The sequence below is a fragment of the Prinia subflava genome, chromosome 1, assembly GCF_021018805.1.
Source record: "Prinia subflava isolate CZ2003 ecotype Zambia chromosome 1, Cam_Psub_1.2, whole genome shotgun sequence".
Classification (NCBI taxonomy): Eukaryota; Metazoa; Chordata; class Aves; order Passeriformes; family Cisticolidae; genus Prinia; species Prinia subflava.
Genome location: NC_086247.1, coordinates 140,545,329 through 140,563,924, shown reverse-complemented (window position 1 = coordinate 140,563,924; position 18,596 = coordinate 140,545,329). Strand labels below are relative to the sequence as shown.

The window sequence follows — 18,596 nt, the reverse complement described above, 5'->3', positions numbered from 1 at the left end:
AGCCACCTCTGCAGAGACCTGTGCTGACAGGGCACTGCTTGTGTGGTGGCCATCGAGGGGAAGGGAGATGCTTTGCCTTCAGCTGCTTCGTGAAAGCTGAAATATTAAAAACTAGGCAATCAAAGAAAAACCCTCTATTAGAGTCTATGTGTATATACTGAGAAATCAAATTCTTAGCAGACCTAACTCTGACCATTAATACTTTCCTTCATAATTAGTGATCTTTCATTAAATATTCCTTTTATTAGTTCTAGTTCCATTATGTACTTGCAATGTATATCTGTAAATATGTGTATACATGTTTTTTATAAACATGTATACACATATTTATAAAAAGTGTTTTATTTGCTGGAAATTACCTTTTGTTATGAAAATTAAAAAAAAAGAAATTGAAAGCAAAGAGAAATAGGACAACAGTTGTGGAGAATAAAACATTGATTCTTTGTTATTCTTGTTCACCAGAATGAGCATGATATAGATTGACCGTTTTGATGTTTGGTCATGTAACACTTGTTTATATCTCAGCTGCAGGAGTCCTAGTGGATAAAAAAACCTCACGTTTTCATTGTGTGGCATGACTTACTATATTTTTCAGTGTCTTCATAATGCCCTGCAAAATAAGATTCTTTAATATTATTAAATGTAGCATTAAAATGAACCTGTTGTCAAGATTGAGACAAGTCATTTAACAAACAACTCCTATAACTGTGTTTTCCTGTTAGTATTGCCAGACCTGTACCCTCAGTTTCCTTGGGAACTGTTTCATCAAAGCATTAAAACCTAGTCCTGGTTTTTATTCTCAGCTGTTGCCCATTGTGCCTTTCCCACTGACTCAACTGCTTAGGTGCCATCGCTTTCACCTTTTTCCTTTGCACTTTGCATTCAGAGTTCCCAGTGCTGAAATAAAGAGAAATAAAACTGATAAATCACAGCCTCTCTGTTCTGATGCTGAGTGGGAGAGTACTAAGGTCACAAATTCAGGCAGTGAAACTTCTGTTTGGGCAAGGAGAGGATAGATGTGTGGGTATTTGTTGTAGGATAATAAATGAAACGGGAAAAAATTAAGTTGTATTTCAAAAGAAACTAACTTTAATGTACCATTAAAGTTTCCAGAATGGATGTGACCTCTACATATATTAAGAAAACCTTATCTCTTTCCCATCAGTCTACCTTCCTGCTGCATCATTTTTTACTAATGAAATATTTTTGTCCTGTCAGTCATGCCAGCTGGAAGGCTAAGGGAATCAGGGTAAATCAGCACAGATCTCGCTTGAGCTGTCAGGTAGAGGCAAAGGAAGAATGCAGAGTAGAAAACAGTCTCTTCCATAAGTTTTGAGAAAGAAATGCAGAGTGTATTTTAGAAGGTCAGGAGGCTGCCTTGGCTGGCCTGCAGCTTCCTGGCAGTGTGTTGTGCCAGCAGTGCCCAGGCTGCAGCCCTGGCACTGGGGTGGGGGACACATCATCCAAGTTCACCCCTTACTTTGCCACCAGGCTTTGGCTACTTGCTCTTTAAAATTCCTGTATGTCACCTTAACCTCCTGGTTGTTCAAGTTTATGTTGTGTCTTTTTATTTTGCACAACACCCAACAGATAGCTTTGTACTTGGAAAGCCCCTGAGCTGTGCTTGGTTCAAAGGGGGGTTGGTTTTCCCTTCATTTTCTCCTTGTGGGGCCAAGCAGCAAGGCTGTGGTTTTGAGCAAAACAGACCTTGTCCTTGAGGAGCTATGCTGAGGTCAATAACTCCTTACTCTGTGAAGCCACATTTGGTCACAGCCACCCTTCCAGAGCTTGAAAAAATATTTTTCCTTTGTCAAACACATTTTAAATCTAGTCAGTGTTTATTTACTGTCTGTTTTATTCTTCAGATATGCCTCTCCATGTCCGACGTAGTAGCGACCCTGCACTGATTGGCCTCTCCACCTCTGTGAGTGACACAAATTTTGCTTCAGAAGAGCCTTCTCGGAAAAACCCTACCAGGTGGTCCACAACAGCAGGCTTCCTCAAGCAGAACACCCCCGGCGTGCCCAGTGCTCATGAAAGAAAGGTATATTTCTTTCTCCCACTTTAGTAAATAAACGACAAATGTGCATGAATCTTGAATTGTTTTCTGCTTCTCTTATGTGCTCCTGGTTTAAACTTGTGTTTTCTGACCTCGTCCACCAAACCCCATCAGCAGCAGTGAAGTGTTTGAGTCACACGTGTCCTGCCCTTCTCAGACTCTTAGTGATAACCACAGCAGGGATCTCTAAAACTTGATTTTTGCCCTTAGCTGTAGTTGAACCTCTGATTGCTCACTATTGTACAAAATTTTTATTTTTCAACTTTTTCTTAATACTTGTAGGCCATATCTAAAATTTTTACGGATCATTATAGAAGGGCTAATGTCAGTGAATAATCTGCATGCCCACAGCTGGTCTGGTTTGTCTTGCTAACACAGCATTGCTAATTTGTACTTTCTGAGGCTCTAGTCAAGTAATACCAAACACAAACTGCAAATGATTTCTCTCCTTGATAACAGTCTTCAAAATAAAACAGTGAAATGTTGTGTATTTTATCCTTCATTTTTTCAGTGTGATTTCAGTATCTCTGCATGAATTGCATTATTTGCTAGAGAAGTCATCAAGAAGCGTTCTTCTCAGTACAATATTAAAAAATTGGAAGAATCATGCCCTTTTGTACAGATCTCACATTGCCCATAATTGTGATGGTAGCTTGCAGACAAACTCAAAAGGAAAAAATGTATATTTTCTAATAGGAACAAGCGATTTTAAAAGAATGTTGCACTTTTGGTTGCCATTCTGACTACACAGCACAAAGTTATCTTGGAAAATATGTGGCTTGTTATAGCTTTTATTTTTTTCCCTTCATTCCTGTTAACTCTGTAAAGTAAAAATGCAAACTAAGTCTCAGCAGTCACGATTCACCCCAAATAAAGAAGTCTTTATACACTGCTAATGAACCAAACTATTTTCAGTGGGCCTTTGGTCATTTCAAAAGAATCTATAAAAGCTCAGTGCTCACAGGCATTGAGGGCCCTGTTCATGCAGAGGTGTCAGTTTAACTTGGTATCATTAGGTTTCTGCATGATCAGGATTTCAGGCAGGTAATAATATGTTTTGGTGTGGCACAGCAGTGTGTGCTGTTTTGTAAATATGTTTTATACTATTCTGATTCAGAGAAGGAAAATGATAATCTAATCTATTTGAAGTATTAACATTTTCAGTTAATGTTTGTGAAATGATAATGAGATGACACTTCTTTACTCCACAAGCATAGATATGAAGGGCTATACATAGCATAATCAGATTTCTTGGAGTGTCTGAAGTTAGCAGAAATTGGAGAGAATTGAACAGCAGCTAATCTTTCACACTAGTCTTCTTGCATCATTAGTTGTTCATCATGTACTTACTCTTGATTTTTTGTGAAAATATGTCATGTCTGTTGGAGCACAGTGACCAAACTGGAAAGGAATGCATATGATCTCATGTAGGGATGGGAAGCAAGGCAGCAGAGAACATTAAATCAAGAAGATTGGAAAGAACTGAAGTTACATTAGTTAGTACAATAGATGCTGATTATTTCTTTTGTCATTTTTGAACACCCTACATATTGATTATTTGAATAGAGCAGATCACTATTTTTAATAGGTAAGATGCAGTAAACACCTGGAATGAAATAATTGCTCATGCAATGTGTGTTATGAATTAATCCTGACTTCATTTATGCTAGACTGATTTCTTTCTGTTTTCAGTGTATTGATTTCTTCATGGGAGTCAAGATTTTGTAGCCAATCCTATTTCTCTTAGGAATGGGTATTAAGAATTCTCATTTCCTTTCACAGTATTAGCAACAATTTCATTTGTATTATGATTCTTCATGGTGGCATTTTTGAAGTCCCTGTCACCCACCTCTTATCAAAGTACTAACAGTGAATTTTACAAATGCATTTGTGTTATTTGAGCTATAACAAGTCCTCAGTACTTTTGTTATGTTAGGTTGTTTTCTTCAGCTACTTGGATAACAAAGAGATGGCTGTGCTTTGTTCCAGACTGTTTCATTGATTATAGACGACACAGACATTTTGAGAAAAGCAATGAGAACAATCTTAATTTTCTGCTCAGTGCATTGGGCTTGAGCACCCATATATCTTTTGTGAGTGGTTGGCACGATGTAATGTTTTCACTGCAGTTCTCTTTCTTGACAGCACAAGAACATATGTTCTTGGGCTGAGATTTGCAGCACAGTTGTAGATTAGCAACTTTGCCCCAGCAGTATCTTGCAGAAACATGAAAAGGGTTTCTGGGAGAGTTGCCAAAAGCTTCATCCACCTACTGACTCTAAGAAGTGACATTACTTTCAGCCCGTCACCTCTAAAGAGAAATAATTGACAGGTAGAAACCCTGTCCAATTTTTGGAGGAATTAGCACAGGGGAAGCTGTGTGTGTCTGGCAGAAGGGATTTATTTCTCAGGGACAAGTGAGAGAGGACGTCTTACTGGTGTTTGTTTCATTTTGGGCATGAAGAATTTGGAATGGCAGGAAAACGGGCAGATGCCCAAGCTGAGATGAGATGAAGGGGTGAGAGTGCTGCCATGCACAGAAGGCTGTGAGGAGCCCGGACATATGCCAGTAGTTCTGGGCAAACAGAGAGGGAAAAGGGTGCAAGGGAGGAGGAAAAATACGAGCTGTTGGAAGGATGCTACTACTGTAACTAGTGCTGCCTGTAGTTACTGGCATAAACGAAATGTGACACCAGGATCTTCTGTGTCCCAAAGAAGGGAATGACCAGAGGGAGACAGAGTAGGCTTTGGAGAGGCCTGAGTTGGTGAAGATTTGGATGTATATTGAACTTGAGATGCATTTCTGTTACAATAAGTAGGATGTTGTGATGTGAAATCCTTGCCCTAAACTGGGCATGCATTCTCATCCATTTTTCAAATGATCTCATTGTAAAGAAACATTTTTTTTTATTATTATCAGGATATCATAATATATTCTGTATTCTTAGAATTGGAATATCACATAATTTCTACTTGCTGTGTTTTTCACATGTAAGAGTGACTGGAAACAAAATGATTTTTGTCCCAAGGTACTAATTTATTTGCAGAATTATTGATTATTTTCAAGTTATTTTAGTGCTGTTAACTGTACTTAGCTAGGTAATTTCTGACCTAATCCTTCCTGTGAACGGTTTCAACCAAATAAATAGGTCTTCCCATCTATGAAATACTCACAAAATTGGCTCCTGATCACCTCTAGTTGGTAAATTTGCTTCTTGGGATTTATTTTTCTAAAATTGAATATTAAAATAATTTTAATATACTTTAAGATACTTTTGTGTGTTTGTAAGAGACATGTCTGTATTACTGAGTGACTCACAGCTTGACTTAATGCTGTCTCTTGCTTTCTTGAGCCATTCTAATGAAAAAAGAGGAAATCTCTAAGTAGAAATCTCTTCTCAGAGGCCTAGAGTAATACCTGATTGGCAAGGTGTAATTTTGTTTCAATTGTATTGAACTGTACAGGTGAACAGATTGTACACAACTGAAACATATCGTGAGTGCTTTTTTCCACTGCAGTAAAATCTTTTTTGGTATTATTGTTTTCTGAATAACTGTTGATTTGAATCACATTCTTAATAATTCAGTACCAAAGCCTGTTGGTTAAACTAGCTGTCCTTAATAGATGTGAGCTGCATTAATGAAAATCATGTTTCTTTCCCCTTAGATGTTGTGTTACAGTATTGGAAGAATGTAAATGCAACAATCAGTTACATTGCATCTTACAACAACTGTGAATTAATTATCCCATATATTTTCAGTGTGTTTTTTTAAAAATTTACAACTCCATTTGTGGTGAGGAATGTTTTATCATTACAAATTAGTTACCTGCCTTGGTCCTGCTTCTCTGAAAGACTGAAGGCTTATCTAGTTAACCTGCCTTGCTCAGTGCAGGGGTACACTGTGGATAACCAGCTTATGACAAACTTCCCACTGTGACTTTCCTGATTGTGATTCATGTGTTGCCCTGTCAGAGATAACAACATTGGTACAGCAGAAAGAATTGAAAATGTAGGTTAAAAAGGAGAGGTTAAGAGAGAGAAAAATGTTTTGTGCGTGGGCTTCTGTGCCTCTGGCTCTTGGGTTCATCCACCTGCAGCAAAGCAAATGGCACACAACGTGCTCTGTGCGGTGCATCAGCAACAGCAAGCACATAACTCAGTGTGCCTGGCACATCATTTTATAATTGCTTTTTTCCTTTGCTTTTTGTCTTTGCTGTTTAGTCAACAGCCAAATTTATTTCTTATTTGTTGTTAAATGGGTTTGTCCATATAGGTATTTTGAAGTGGAATATCACTGTGCCTTGTAGGAATAATAATTTCTTCTAGGATATGCTTTCTTCCTGCTTGGAAACCTAATTTTTTGGGGCTCTATAAATGGCAGAGAAAGAATTTGAAACTTCATGTGAGTGCTCTAAGTCTCATCACTTAGCTTACCTGCAAATCATTGTGTTTCCCACATCTCCTATTGCAGGTAGTTTTGCTGCTCTTGTGGGTTAAGACTGATGAGTACAAATTTTCTGATTGCCAGGTTGCAGGGTTTTAGATTTATGTGAAAGATGCAATGCTTTCTAATCCTCTTTGTAAATGGAACGAAAAAAAATATTTCTCTAATGAAATGTGTTTAGATAGGAGAAAAGCATGCATATTTTTTGAAAAGCTTCAACTATAATGGTATTTCAGTTTCAAAATCAAATTTTAAGTGAAAATTAGTTTCATTTACCTTCAAGTCCTTTTAAACACAGCTTAATGAAGTTTGTTTTGTCACTGTCACCAAAGACATGGTATTTCAATAGAATTTAGGTATAATTCCAAGGATTGAAGAGCCCTGTATTAGAATTGTTTGTTGGTGTCATTTTATAGCCAGGAAGTCTAAATGGCAGAGTGTAAATCTATTGAATTACCTAGGGAAGGTTGTGGACTAAAAGACTGAGCATCATTCTGGGAGCCAGAGACCAAAGTGTTGCTGATGTTTCTTGGAGCCTTAATCTCTGGTTTTGTCTCCTTCAGAAGGGAGGTACTGTGGACATGGTGAACAGTACTGATAAAGGCTGTGAGAGAGATGAATGCACAAAGGAGAAGTTTAGGATATCTGCAGACAGCCTGGCATGTTTTGCATGAGAGAGAGATTTTAAACCCCCACATAATGAATACAGCTTCCTGCTTTTGACCTAAAAATGCAATGTTTTAAACAGAGGTTCTGAGGGATTCAATAGCCATAAATATTTCTTCATCCAGGTATATTTGAGCAGGATTTTTTTCCTTTTCAATGATATGCTCATGGGTTTTGTCATTTCAGATGTGATTTTGCATAGACTGAGAAATGGGAGAATGAGGGAGGGTGGGTTATTCACAGGTGATGAAATAAAGTGTTTTAATACCTAAATGTTATAGGAGAGAGATTAATGGAAAGTCAAGAAAACAGAAATTATATGCATCAATTTTCTTCCTTTGTGAGAGTAACTTGTTGCATGGTGATTAAATAGTTTATAGGAATTGTACCCAGAGAGAGTGCAATATGAAATCAACATAGTATGTGTTGTTTTTGTCCAGGGTAGTGTGTAAAATTCATGACTTTCACAGAATCACAGTTCAGCTGAAGTTGAAAGGTATCTCTGGGGATTGTTGGGTCCAGCCTGCCTGGTCAAAGCAGGGTCAGCTAGAGCAGGTTACTCAGGTCTGTGTCCAGTCAGGTTTTGAATATGTACATCTCCAAGGAAGGAGCCTGCGCCACCTTTCTGGGCAACCTCTTCCAGTGTTCGGTCATTCTCAGAATAAGAAAGTTGTTTTCTTATGTTTTGATGGAATAATTTGTATTTCTTGCTGTGCCCTTTGCCTCAGATGCTTTCATGAGTACCATGAAGAATTGTCTGACTGTCTTTAGCAGAGAAGCTGGTGATATTTTAATGCAATGAAAACTATATGAAAGAGCGCAAAATTCCTGACTCAAAATGTGAAAACAAATATAATGTTTATCATCACCAGCAGGTTGGCAATAGGAGACACATAGTGAAAAATCCTTGCTTAGTGCACACGGGTAACAGCCAGTGTGCATCATTTGATGCTGTGCTGTTCCATTTGCTGAGGACTGTGAACATGGACAGGATTCAGCTGTTGGCATTCAAAAGTCAGTCACGACCACATGTTAAGCATGGAAAAAGCCAACAACAAAACCAATAAATCAGAAGTGAAGGTGTAATTTTCTCCATCTCCTTTGTTGTTTTACCTCTTCTTGCTCCAAGTCATCCGCTTGTGGATGCCCATCTGTCAAATCTCCTTTCTGTCCCCCTAAAGAGACAGATACCAGTGCAAGATCTGACAGCTGGGGAATTTTTTCTACTTCTCCTCTCCCTGCCTTTGTTTTTCATCAGTGATGTAGGAAGAATGTGTATTTGTGTCCCAGTGCTGTGCTGCCCCGTATCTCAGTCCGAGTGATGGGTGAGCAGTGTCTGCTCCTCAGGTGAGGGACACGGTGCTGCATCATGAGCTGGGAGTGCCAAGGAGGGCCGGGATGAGCGAGTCTCTCCCTCCTGATAAAGGAGTGCTGGAATGTGCACAGGCTGTTTGTCTTTTCTCTTCAGTAAATGCAGTGTACAGCACCTCTCTGAGAGCCACTGAGAGCTATGCTGAAAACAGAAAGCTCTCAAGTATGTGGTATAGGATAATTGAAGACTTTTCCTCTGCCATTGTTCTGAGTGAGGATGTACTTTGTAAAATCTCATGTTTAATTGTTCATCTCTGTTGGTTTTAATTTTTTATGTTTTTGCAGCTCTTCCTTGGTTTGAGGGTGAAAGACTGGTCCCAAAAGAGTACGTAGATAAAAGATTGAGTAAGTTTAAAAAGAACCCCAACAGTTGGATGTTCAGGTTTAGTGGATTTTTTTTATTTCCCAAGGTTAGAAGCACATATATTTTCCTTGGTAATAGCTGGATCTGTGTTTTGATCTTCTTTCATCTATTTAGTTGTAGCCTACTACCATGCAACCATGTACACTTGTCGTTCAAGAACTTTTGCAGATTAAAATACTTGTCTGTCTTGCTTTCTGATTATCAAGGTTGTGTATTGGTGCAAAGCATGCTTGGATTTTGGATGAATGTGTAGCTAGAAAGAAAAGAAGTTTAAAGTACAGTTCAGGCTGCAGGCTGTGCTTCCCAACAGTGTTCAGACATGAACCTGCAAGTTTTTAAACAGTGAATATTTCATCATTTTTTTCTAAATTTATACCATTTTTAAATTCACGTTTCTCATCTAGCAGTGAATAAAGACAAGACAACCAAGCAGTATCAGAATAAAATTCACTCATATGTGGAATTAATCAGTGCAAAGGAGCAGTTAGGCTGAGGAGGAGATGTTAAGCTTCAGTTAGTGGGGAAAATCAGTTCCAATAAATATGGGAATTCCTAGTCACCTTTTGCACTTACTTCTGTTATGACTGAAACAGAGATCACTTAGCCTGGTTTTGTTTCACAGCCTGATGGGATGATCACTCTGTGCTACCATCCAATTTTATTGTCTCTATAAAAAAGCTCTTCAGCTCTTGTATGCAGATGCCCAACTTCAGAGCATTGCCTGCTGAGCACGTGAAGTAAATGAAATGTAGACAAAAGCTAAAAGCATAAGATGAAGAAAGATGGGAAGCAGTTCAGTGTGAGGAAGGCCAGTGGGACTGCAAGGAGCTGAGGGTGGGTGTGCTGCTGTAAATTCAGATAAAAGAGAAGCACTGCTACTAGCCCCTGGCTTGGTTCCTCTCTGGGCCTTTCTCCACAGACCCCACGAGGAATTCTGGCTGAGGCTGGAAATAAATTGTCAAGCTGGATGAGGTGATGGATGCTTTGCTGGGAGCCCAGTGGGGTTCCTGGTCCATATCATTCCATATGGAGAGGGCAGTGGTGCAGGTGACACTGGAGAGGAGTGACTGGTTGGGCTTGTGCAAAGGTACCACAGATTTGGGATGTTCCTTTGTGCTTGTGACCTTAAAAACCTGCTCTTCTCCATGCTGGCCAATGTAATGAAAATTGGTTCCATAGTTAGAGAGGACAGACTGGTTAGCTCATATCCCTGCCTCCTTTCTTCATTTCAGAACATCAGATGCAAGTTTCTAAACATATGGACAGCCAGTTGCAGTGTTTTAGTGGTATGGCCAAAAAAAAGCATCTACTCAACACTTAAAAGGCTACTGCTGGTGGTTTATAAGATACTCTTCATTTCAAGATGTAAATATAAGATCTTTGTGAAGTTTCCTAAATCCCCTTGTTTTCTGTTTCTCTTAGCTTCTCAAATATATTTAATATTGGCATGCTATTTGTTAAATCCTATTTTCAGAGGCTGCTTTGGAATTAATTAATTAGCAGCTTATTTTTCCTTCTTTAATTTCTTGGCTTTCCCAAGGAATAAAATGAATCATGTCAACACTTTAAATAAACAACTTTAAATAAACAACTTCACAAATTATATTTTCTCTAAATCCAAATTGGCATAAAACATGTAAATTTGGGTACAAAAGCAAATATCTGGTAAAAATGGCAGGACTGTGCATAATTATATTACTGCATTTAAACAGATACCCACAGAGATTCACGTGTAGGTGGATATACATAAAAACTCTTCAGATGCCTTTAAAGTGGCACAAGAAAAGAGAATACTCGAATGAAAAATAGTAGAAGGGGAAATGGTAATAGAAGTGTAATGTGTAGAGGAATCTGAACTGTAGTTTTATGACACTCTAACTTAACCGGTTCATTTATTTTTCTGTAAAATGGAACTGTGGAAGGCCATGTCTTTTTAGTTACACTTACAGAAATAAAGGCCAGATTCTGAATTATAATTACTGAATATAAACTGCTGCATGTTATTTGAATTGTTTTGCATTATCCCTTGTGGGGGTTTATTAGGAGATTAATAAGTAAAGAGTGAAAGGAAGAAGCAGCTTCTTTCCTGCCCTTCCATCTGAGAAATAACAGCGCACACTGGGAACTTCTGGCTTTGCATGTGTATTGCAGAGATCGTGACATTTTTCATTTTTGTGTTGTAAACAAGAGACATCAACAGAATGTTTTGGATAGGCAGTATCATGTTTCTTAGTTTACTCTTAATTTAGCCCATATTCTTCAGCACTGAATGTTTACATATAACACCACTTGCACAGAAAACTGTTTATCATGGCCCATAGTTACTGCTTTTTTTTAAGGTCAGGCCTTGCTTGTCAGTCAAAGCATAACATGGAATATATAAATTGGAGTAGCACAACTCTGGAAATTTCTGAATGTAAGGTGATAGAACTTTAGCAGAACACTGGCTTTTCAGTTGCTTTTTTCCTTGTTGGCATCTAATGAGCTCTTCTAGAAATATCATACATTAATTCCTTTCATGGAGCTATATAGAGGGTCATTTCTGAGACAAATCTTTCTGAAAATATCCAAATAAATGTGGAGTGGTCATTCTTCCCATCTATTTTCACCATAAATAGGGCATGCAAGTTCTTTATTAAGACTATTATATTTGTATTTTCTGCAAATCAGTTTTTACCAGTTGTAAATAACCTGTGTTCTGGGTCAGAGCTGATAAAAGACATGAAGCTTTGGTAATTCTTTAATGTGGGAATCCCTTTTACTTTATTCCTTGGAAAGTGGCCTCAGATCAAAGGTTTCTGATACTGGGTGACTGAAACTCCTTCCTTCTCTACACTAAATGGCTGGGCTGTATCTGCATTATTGCAGCTTCTGGGGTTGTGTTCTTCAGTAGACATCAGGAAAAGAGCAACCTTGGAAAACTGAATCTACCATGAATAAAAGGGGGCTCACCCAAGCAGTACTGTCAGTTTTCCTAAGACATTTGGATACTTATAGGAAGTGACTGGTACAATTAGTTTGGAGGTAAAGTAGTGACATTTGGGAGAAATTGTTTTTAAAAGATGCTGTGTTAATAGAGAGAACAGTTCCAAATCTGACATCTGTGTAAGTAGGGTTTTTTTTTTAAATGGAATTTCTGTTCATGCAATGCATCTTTTGGGTTAATTAATTTTATATATGTAATGTATTTTCCACGTAAAATAGACATTCTTTGTGCAGCCTTCTTTGTTTTTTGGTTTTGTCTTTTTTAGAGAAGGGGATCCATCTGGTCTTATCCTATATTTATTTTTCTAAAATCCAGTTAAAAAGCAACCCCAAAACCTCAATCAAATAAAAAACTCCAGGATTCCATGAAACAGCATGGGAAATGGGTCTATGTGTATATTATTTTATTTATAAACAGATGTTTTCTTCAGACAGAGTTACTTACATAAACTGTGTGAATGTTTTGGTAATTAATTACAGCTTTTAGCATCCTGTCTGAGAGTGACACCAAATCATTCAGGGTCTAACATGGTCATAGTGGAGCATGAGAAGAAAGAACAGCCTTTATAACCTTTACAGTGATTCAACAACAATAATTGCCCTTATAGGCATGAATTTGCCCAAAGTCTTTCAGGTGAATTTCTAATCTCAAAAGACTAAACAAAGTCTTTTTCTTCATCTCTCACCACAAATCCTAGCTCAGTCTGAGGCCATCACAAGGAACTAAAACCAAACAAACAAGCAGCCTTTTCCAAAATGCATAGGATGTGAGGAGGAAGACTGGATAGCAAAAAATGATCAGTGCCCAAAATGATCTCTCTTAGTGACTGTCCCAAAGGACACATGGGCTGTTTGCTAGAAATAATTAAAGTAAAAACTTGGCTTGCATTTTTGAATTGTCTTTCAGAGAATTACTTTGAAGAGGTCTTCAATGTATTTTACCCCTGTTGTAATGCTGTCTAGTGTAGTTTTGTTTTAAATAAGCAACCAAATTTTGCCATTCAGGAGGTGAAACAAAGGGAAATCCAGATTTAGCAGATGTGGAACTGTCACCACACCATGTGGAGAATGTTCTGGCTGGGTTGTGATGCTGGGAGTTTGCAGGGGTACAACTGGAAGTTAAAATCACAAGTGAGTATATGCAATGACAGCTAATAATTGAAGTATACAGATCATTCTAATGCATCATTTTATCTACGAGCTGCAGAATCTTCGATGAGACTCTTGTTATATATTGCAAATCATCTGAAATTAAAAGTGTAGCAAAATTGCTTCATTTTTCCTGTCCCCTTTCACCCAATCCTCCAGCAAAACCCCACAGGGACACCATGCTGAACTAAATCTTAAAGTGTTAGATTATGTGTCCTCATTAAAATTACTCCAGAATGCTGTAGTTAAGTGTAGTGGTGGTATTATGACTTGGCAGTTTTAGTATTATATTGATCAATTTCCATTTCAAACACGATAAAGTTGACATGGCCCGTGGTCCCCAAAGATGTCTGAGAAAGAAACTTCTTTTTAAAAAATTAGGGCATTTAATTGTAACTGATGATGCATGTCAGCTCTGGTCCCAGGAGGGCTTACAGCTGCATTTCCAGAAGAAATGGGAATTCCCTGTGTGACCCTGATGGCTTCTGTACCATGAAATCTTCTCCTTTATGGTATTGCAGCTAAAAGTGACACACACCTTTTTCAGCCGGGTGTTGGGAGCATGTGTGCTGAAGCTACATCATGCTGAAGACCAGTGAAGCTTTCTGAGTATTTTACACAAAAAATGCCCAAACAATATATATTTTAAATAGCAGCATCACAGCTGGCTCACTAAATCCTCACTAAATCAATGTCTAAGGTGCAGCGATGTTTTTCACCTGTACCTCTGTGGTTTGCCAGCACAGCTATCTTTGAATTGGCTGTGGCAGCAATGGAAACCCCTGCAAAGATGGGTTACAGGCAGCCAGGAGCACCCTGAGGCTGTGGTGCAGGTGTCTGTGGGAAGGATGGCGTGTGGCAGTGCTGATCCCCCTGCTCCCCCTCCAGCTTGGTGCTTGTCCCTGTGCTGTCACTCGTGGGGCACAGGGAGGGCTGTTTGGCAGAAAGCAGTGACAAAGAAAGCAGTGGAGGGGCTTGTCTGTGGCTGGTGGATCTTCTAACATTTCACTGTTTGGCTAACACCAACATAGCTGTGTGTGTGATTGCAGCACTTGTATTTTATTCCAGTCTGATAATAGCACTATTTTGAGCTTCTGAAGAAAGGTGAGAGGTGAAGGTGCTGAGAAACAAAAAGAGTTGCAGAATCCCTCTACCATTCCAGCTTTTATTTCTGCTGTCAGAAAAAATTGCTGAGTGACTTGAATGTCTTCTGTGTAAGATGAGCTGATTTAAGACTTAGCAGGAGAAAGGCAATCTTCTACAGAAGGGGGCTTCAAGCAGAAATATTTTGGTAGGTGGGATGAATGTACTCTTCCTGTCAGCACAGATAATACTAGGTGTAAACTCGTTGCAAAATTCTTGACATTAGTATAGTCACACAAAACAGAGGCCTAATTTAACTCTCTCAGCTTAGATAATTTCACTTACATTGAGTGCTATGATACTTGAGACTTTTTACAGCACAAATTTCCAATATAAACGTTGTGTAATGTGACTGTTCATTGTGTTTCTGAGACCTGGAGATTGAATGGTTGAAGATGTTCATCCCTGGATGAACATCTTTCCTTCTCTCTTGCTCTTGTGAAACACTCCTGTGCAGGTATAATGGATGCTGTGTGGAGAGAGGCCTTTGTGTTTCATAAATAAAAATGTCTTTCTAAAATGTTTCTATTGAACACAGTAATCAGGAATCAATAAAAATGGAATTATCTATAAAATACAGAACAGAAAACATCTTGTTTCACAGGAAGGAATTTCTGTTCATTCAGACTAGGTGATGGACTGTCAGGTAGAGGGTTATTGTTAGGTGACAATAACACGTGCACCAACTGTATGGGTGGTTTGGTGCATAAAATGGTTTTTCGTTATTTCTTTGTCAGATTCTGATTTTGTTGTTACACCTGCCCACCACTTTGAACAAGAGAAATTGTTGTTTTGGCTTATAGGTACTGTGCCACCCCGTCAGTGAAGAGAAGAATTGAATAGAGGAGCTGGAGGAAAAAATCAATTTGTACACACCATTCCCTGGCTTTTACGGCATTTGCTGTACAAAGCTGACTTCTGCTTCCCCTTTCTAAACAAGACAATGAGCAAGTTTCTAGTTTGCTGTGTGGTTAACCAGCACTGGAATTCTGGTTTGTCTTTAGTTTCTAAAAGACAAAAAGTTTTCTCCTCATTTGTGGCAGGGTAACATAATTTGTGATGGTTATTTGTTAGGCTGGTTACCTGTGCAAACATGTTTTTACAAGGTTATCTTGTGCTGGATGAATTAAAGCTTTAATGTCTTGAAATTGAAGACTTTATTTTATACTACATCTTTCAAGAAAGGAAGTTGTAATCAATTAAGAAAGCTTGGGTTTTATATGTCTGGGAGAAGACAGGTCTTGCACAGGAAGCTTTTAAAAACTGCTATATTTCACAGTTATACTAAGACATTAATTTCTTAGCAAGGTCTGTCATATATTTACAAGAAGTAAAGTTGTGAGGGACAGTTGTAAGGGAATTGATGCTGCATCTAGAATAACATTGTTCCAAGCCAAAGAAATACCAGTATGGCAAACAGGAAACGAAATACTTATGCTGATGGAATGAAGTATTGATTTAAGAGGAGGTCAGAAATCTGCTCTGTGCTATAAATAAAGAAGATAATAACTTTTAGCTGCAAATGTACACTGGTGTTTGTTTATTATTTTAGAGAGTTTTGAGATTCCTAAAAGTGGTAATATTGCAAAATATGTAGGACTACAATCCTGTTTTAAAAATAGATACTCTAAATTATCTGTTTTGGCATGAAAATAAACAAACATTGACTTGAAAAAATGCTTCTGAAGGAAGTATACTTATATTATATTTATAATCCTCTTTTGAAAAGCTAAACAGAATTTTAACTCCATGTACTATTTCAGTTGGAAGGAACTAAGCTGTGTAAGCTATCAGTAACACTGACTTAGGCTGAGGGTAACTCCCATCATTAAGAATCTGCCTCTGTGCTTTTGTTGGCTTTTAGTGATCAGACTGGCTGAGGACTAATAACCTTTAGAAGCTGAAGAATTTGTACAGCTTGTAGGAAAGATGTGCAGACAAATTCATCAATTAAAAAGAAAGAGAAAAATTACCAGTCTCAGTAGGATCAGTGTATCTCTGTCAGCACAATCTCCATCTGCTGCTGTTCTACAAATGTGACTGTATTTGTACACCTTCAGGCAAACCAGGCAAAGCATTATGATGTGAAATAGCAAATTCAAGTTTTGAACACTACAGCATGCTATTCTGGTCTAAAGGACAGTACCTGGAGCAGTGAGGCTGCTTTGATTGTAAAATTGATTACAGACAGAGACTTGGAGAAATTATATGATGGCTGTGGCGGGCTCATTTGGTACATTTGCTCTCAGTGAAAATGAACTGAGCAGTGTGATGCTCTGAAAGCCTTGCTGAGCGTGTGCTTGGGAATCTGTGCACTAGAGGTTTGAGGCTGGAAAAAGAGGAAGGGAAGCATGAGTGGGTGGAAGATCTACAACTCCACCAAGGCTTTATCTGGGCGTCCCTGGCATGAAGGAACGGGAGCTCTTGCCCTTGAGTGGCCGAGCAATCGCGCTGTCCGTGGGTCCAGGCCTTGGGTCCAGTCTTCCTTTTGTATTCGTTTTATAACCAGCTGCATTGTTAATGTGCAAGGACTGGTTGTTTTTTATAAGACACTTTTTTGTTTCTTTTAAACTAGAAAGATGAAAACTACAGAAGCCTACCACGAGATACTAATAGCTGGTCTAACCAGTTTCAGAGAGACAATGCTCGTTCATCGTTAAGTGCCAGTCATCCTATGGTGGACAAGTGGCTGGAGAGGCAAGAACAGGTAATATATATGTGCATATATATATATTACTTTATCAGTCTAATCTTTATGCTACTCCAAGCTATTACAAAATGTATTCTTACCTGACATGGGCTCTCTAAGCAGGATACAAGCACCAGCAGTATGTTGACTAAATTTGTATGAGATTCCTTCTGCTTCAAAAAACCTTCATTAAGACTGAAATGAGCACCTTAAAATCATTTAATTTTTGAGTTCATAAGCACATTCCTACAGTGTATGGATTGCTGCTGTTCCTCACGTTGATACCAACAGGGTTATTTTAATTAATTTTTTTTTGATAAATACTCTGCCATTGAAATTCAACAATAATACTACATAATAACCAAATGTTGGTCAATTTTGGCACTGCACTTTGAAATACTTGTTATTTTTAACACCATAAAATGTATTAATTATAAATTTTAAGACAATATTATATTTAGTGTATATTTATATTGCTTTTTATCTTAGGTTTTTTTGAGACACTTAGTAATTCCAATTTGTTATTGTTTTTAACTTATTTATTTCTTAATTTATTAATAAGCTGGTAGTCACAGAGGTTTAAAGGTCTGAAATTCAAATTACCTAGCAGTCACTTCATGTCTCTGTATATGCCTGAAATTTTCAAAGTGTCTTCAGATGTATACAGAAAATGCATCTTTAATATGGAAATTGGAAATACAGCAGCAAGCTCTTATGCAGGGTAGTGCATATGTAGGATTATTACCTCATTTTTCTTCTTTATGCAATGTGCCATGAAAATCCAGAATTTTTGCATTGAACAAATATTCTATTTTACAGCAACAGGACATAAACCCAGAATTTGCTTTATACAGAAGAGCTTCAAAATGAAATTTGCTATTTGATGCAGCCCAGGCTTTGTTACATTGTCTGAATGTGTGAATGGAGGGGAAGGTTTATAATCCAACATTGGGCTGGTGTCCTAGGACTGATCTTCACCCACAAATCTCTTACTGATGTTTGAAGTTTGGCATTGCCAAATCATAGCATACGCTAAATGTTCTTTATTCAAGCCTAGTCTTAGTTTAAAAGGAGCTTAAAAATATCACAAAGTATTAAAAAAACCCCTCAACCTCCTCCCAAATGTGAGTTATTAACTATTTTGTGCCTTGTAATTTTCTGCAAATTAATTGTATGTTCTATGAGAAAAATCCTGTCTTAGGTCTTTCTGTTCTTTCATCTGCACATTTAATGCTGGTGTTCCTTCCACTGCCATTTTCCCTCAAGAACACAGAGTGTTAGGCTGGGTGGAGGGAGCTGCTGTCTCTGTGTCAGCCTGTGCTGGAAGGGAAAGTCAGTGCCCACATTTGGAGGCACCTCCTGTGTGGGTTCTGCTTGTTTGATGTTGTCGAGGCACATTTCCGTGCATCATTAGATTTGCACTATAGCAGTTAATGGAACTGTTGTCTCAGCAAAAGAAGTTGGATTAGAAATCTTAATAGTGATTATCTTGTAAAATGTTTGGTACATGAAATTTTAATATATTACATTTTGTATTAAGCTTTGTGTTGAATTTAGTCTCTGAACAGCTTAACAAGTTCAATTTGTTCACCAGTTAGGTAAATAATTTGGCAGTAGTGGTAGACTGGAAGCATATTTGTTACCAGAGTTAACTGTTTGCAGTTTGAAATTGTAAATATGATGTTCCTTTAGAGTAAGTTCTCTGCTTTTGTTTGTAGGGATGT

The 18,596-nt window shown here is 38.0% G+C and overlaps 1 protein-coding gene across 18 annotated transcripts in view; it reads left to right on the top strand.

Annotated features, from left to right (window-relative positions):
• PARD3 (par-3 family cell polarity regulator) overlaps positions 1–18,596 on the top strand; it is a 452,827-nt gene that overhangs the window by 176,218 nt on the left and 258,013 nt on the right. For 12 of the 18 annotated variants that reach the window (XM_063415024.1, XM_063415043.1, XM_063415034.1 and 9 more), the window contains 2 exons: positions 1,866–2,044; positions 16,759–16,890. In XM_063415024.1, coding sequence (XP_063271094.1) covers positions 1,866–2,044; positions 16,759–16,890 — 311 coding nt within the window. The remainder of the gene's footprint in view (positions 1–1,865; positions 2,045–16,758; positions 16,891–18,596) is intronic. The other 6 variants (XM_063415090.1, XM_063415126.1, XM_063415118.1 and 3 more) reach the window with 1 other exon arrangement.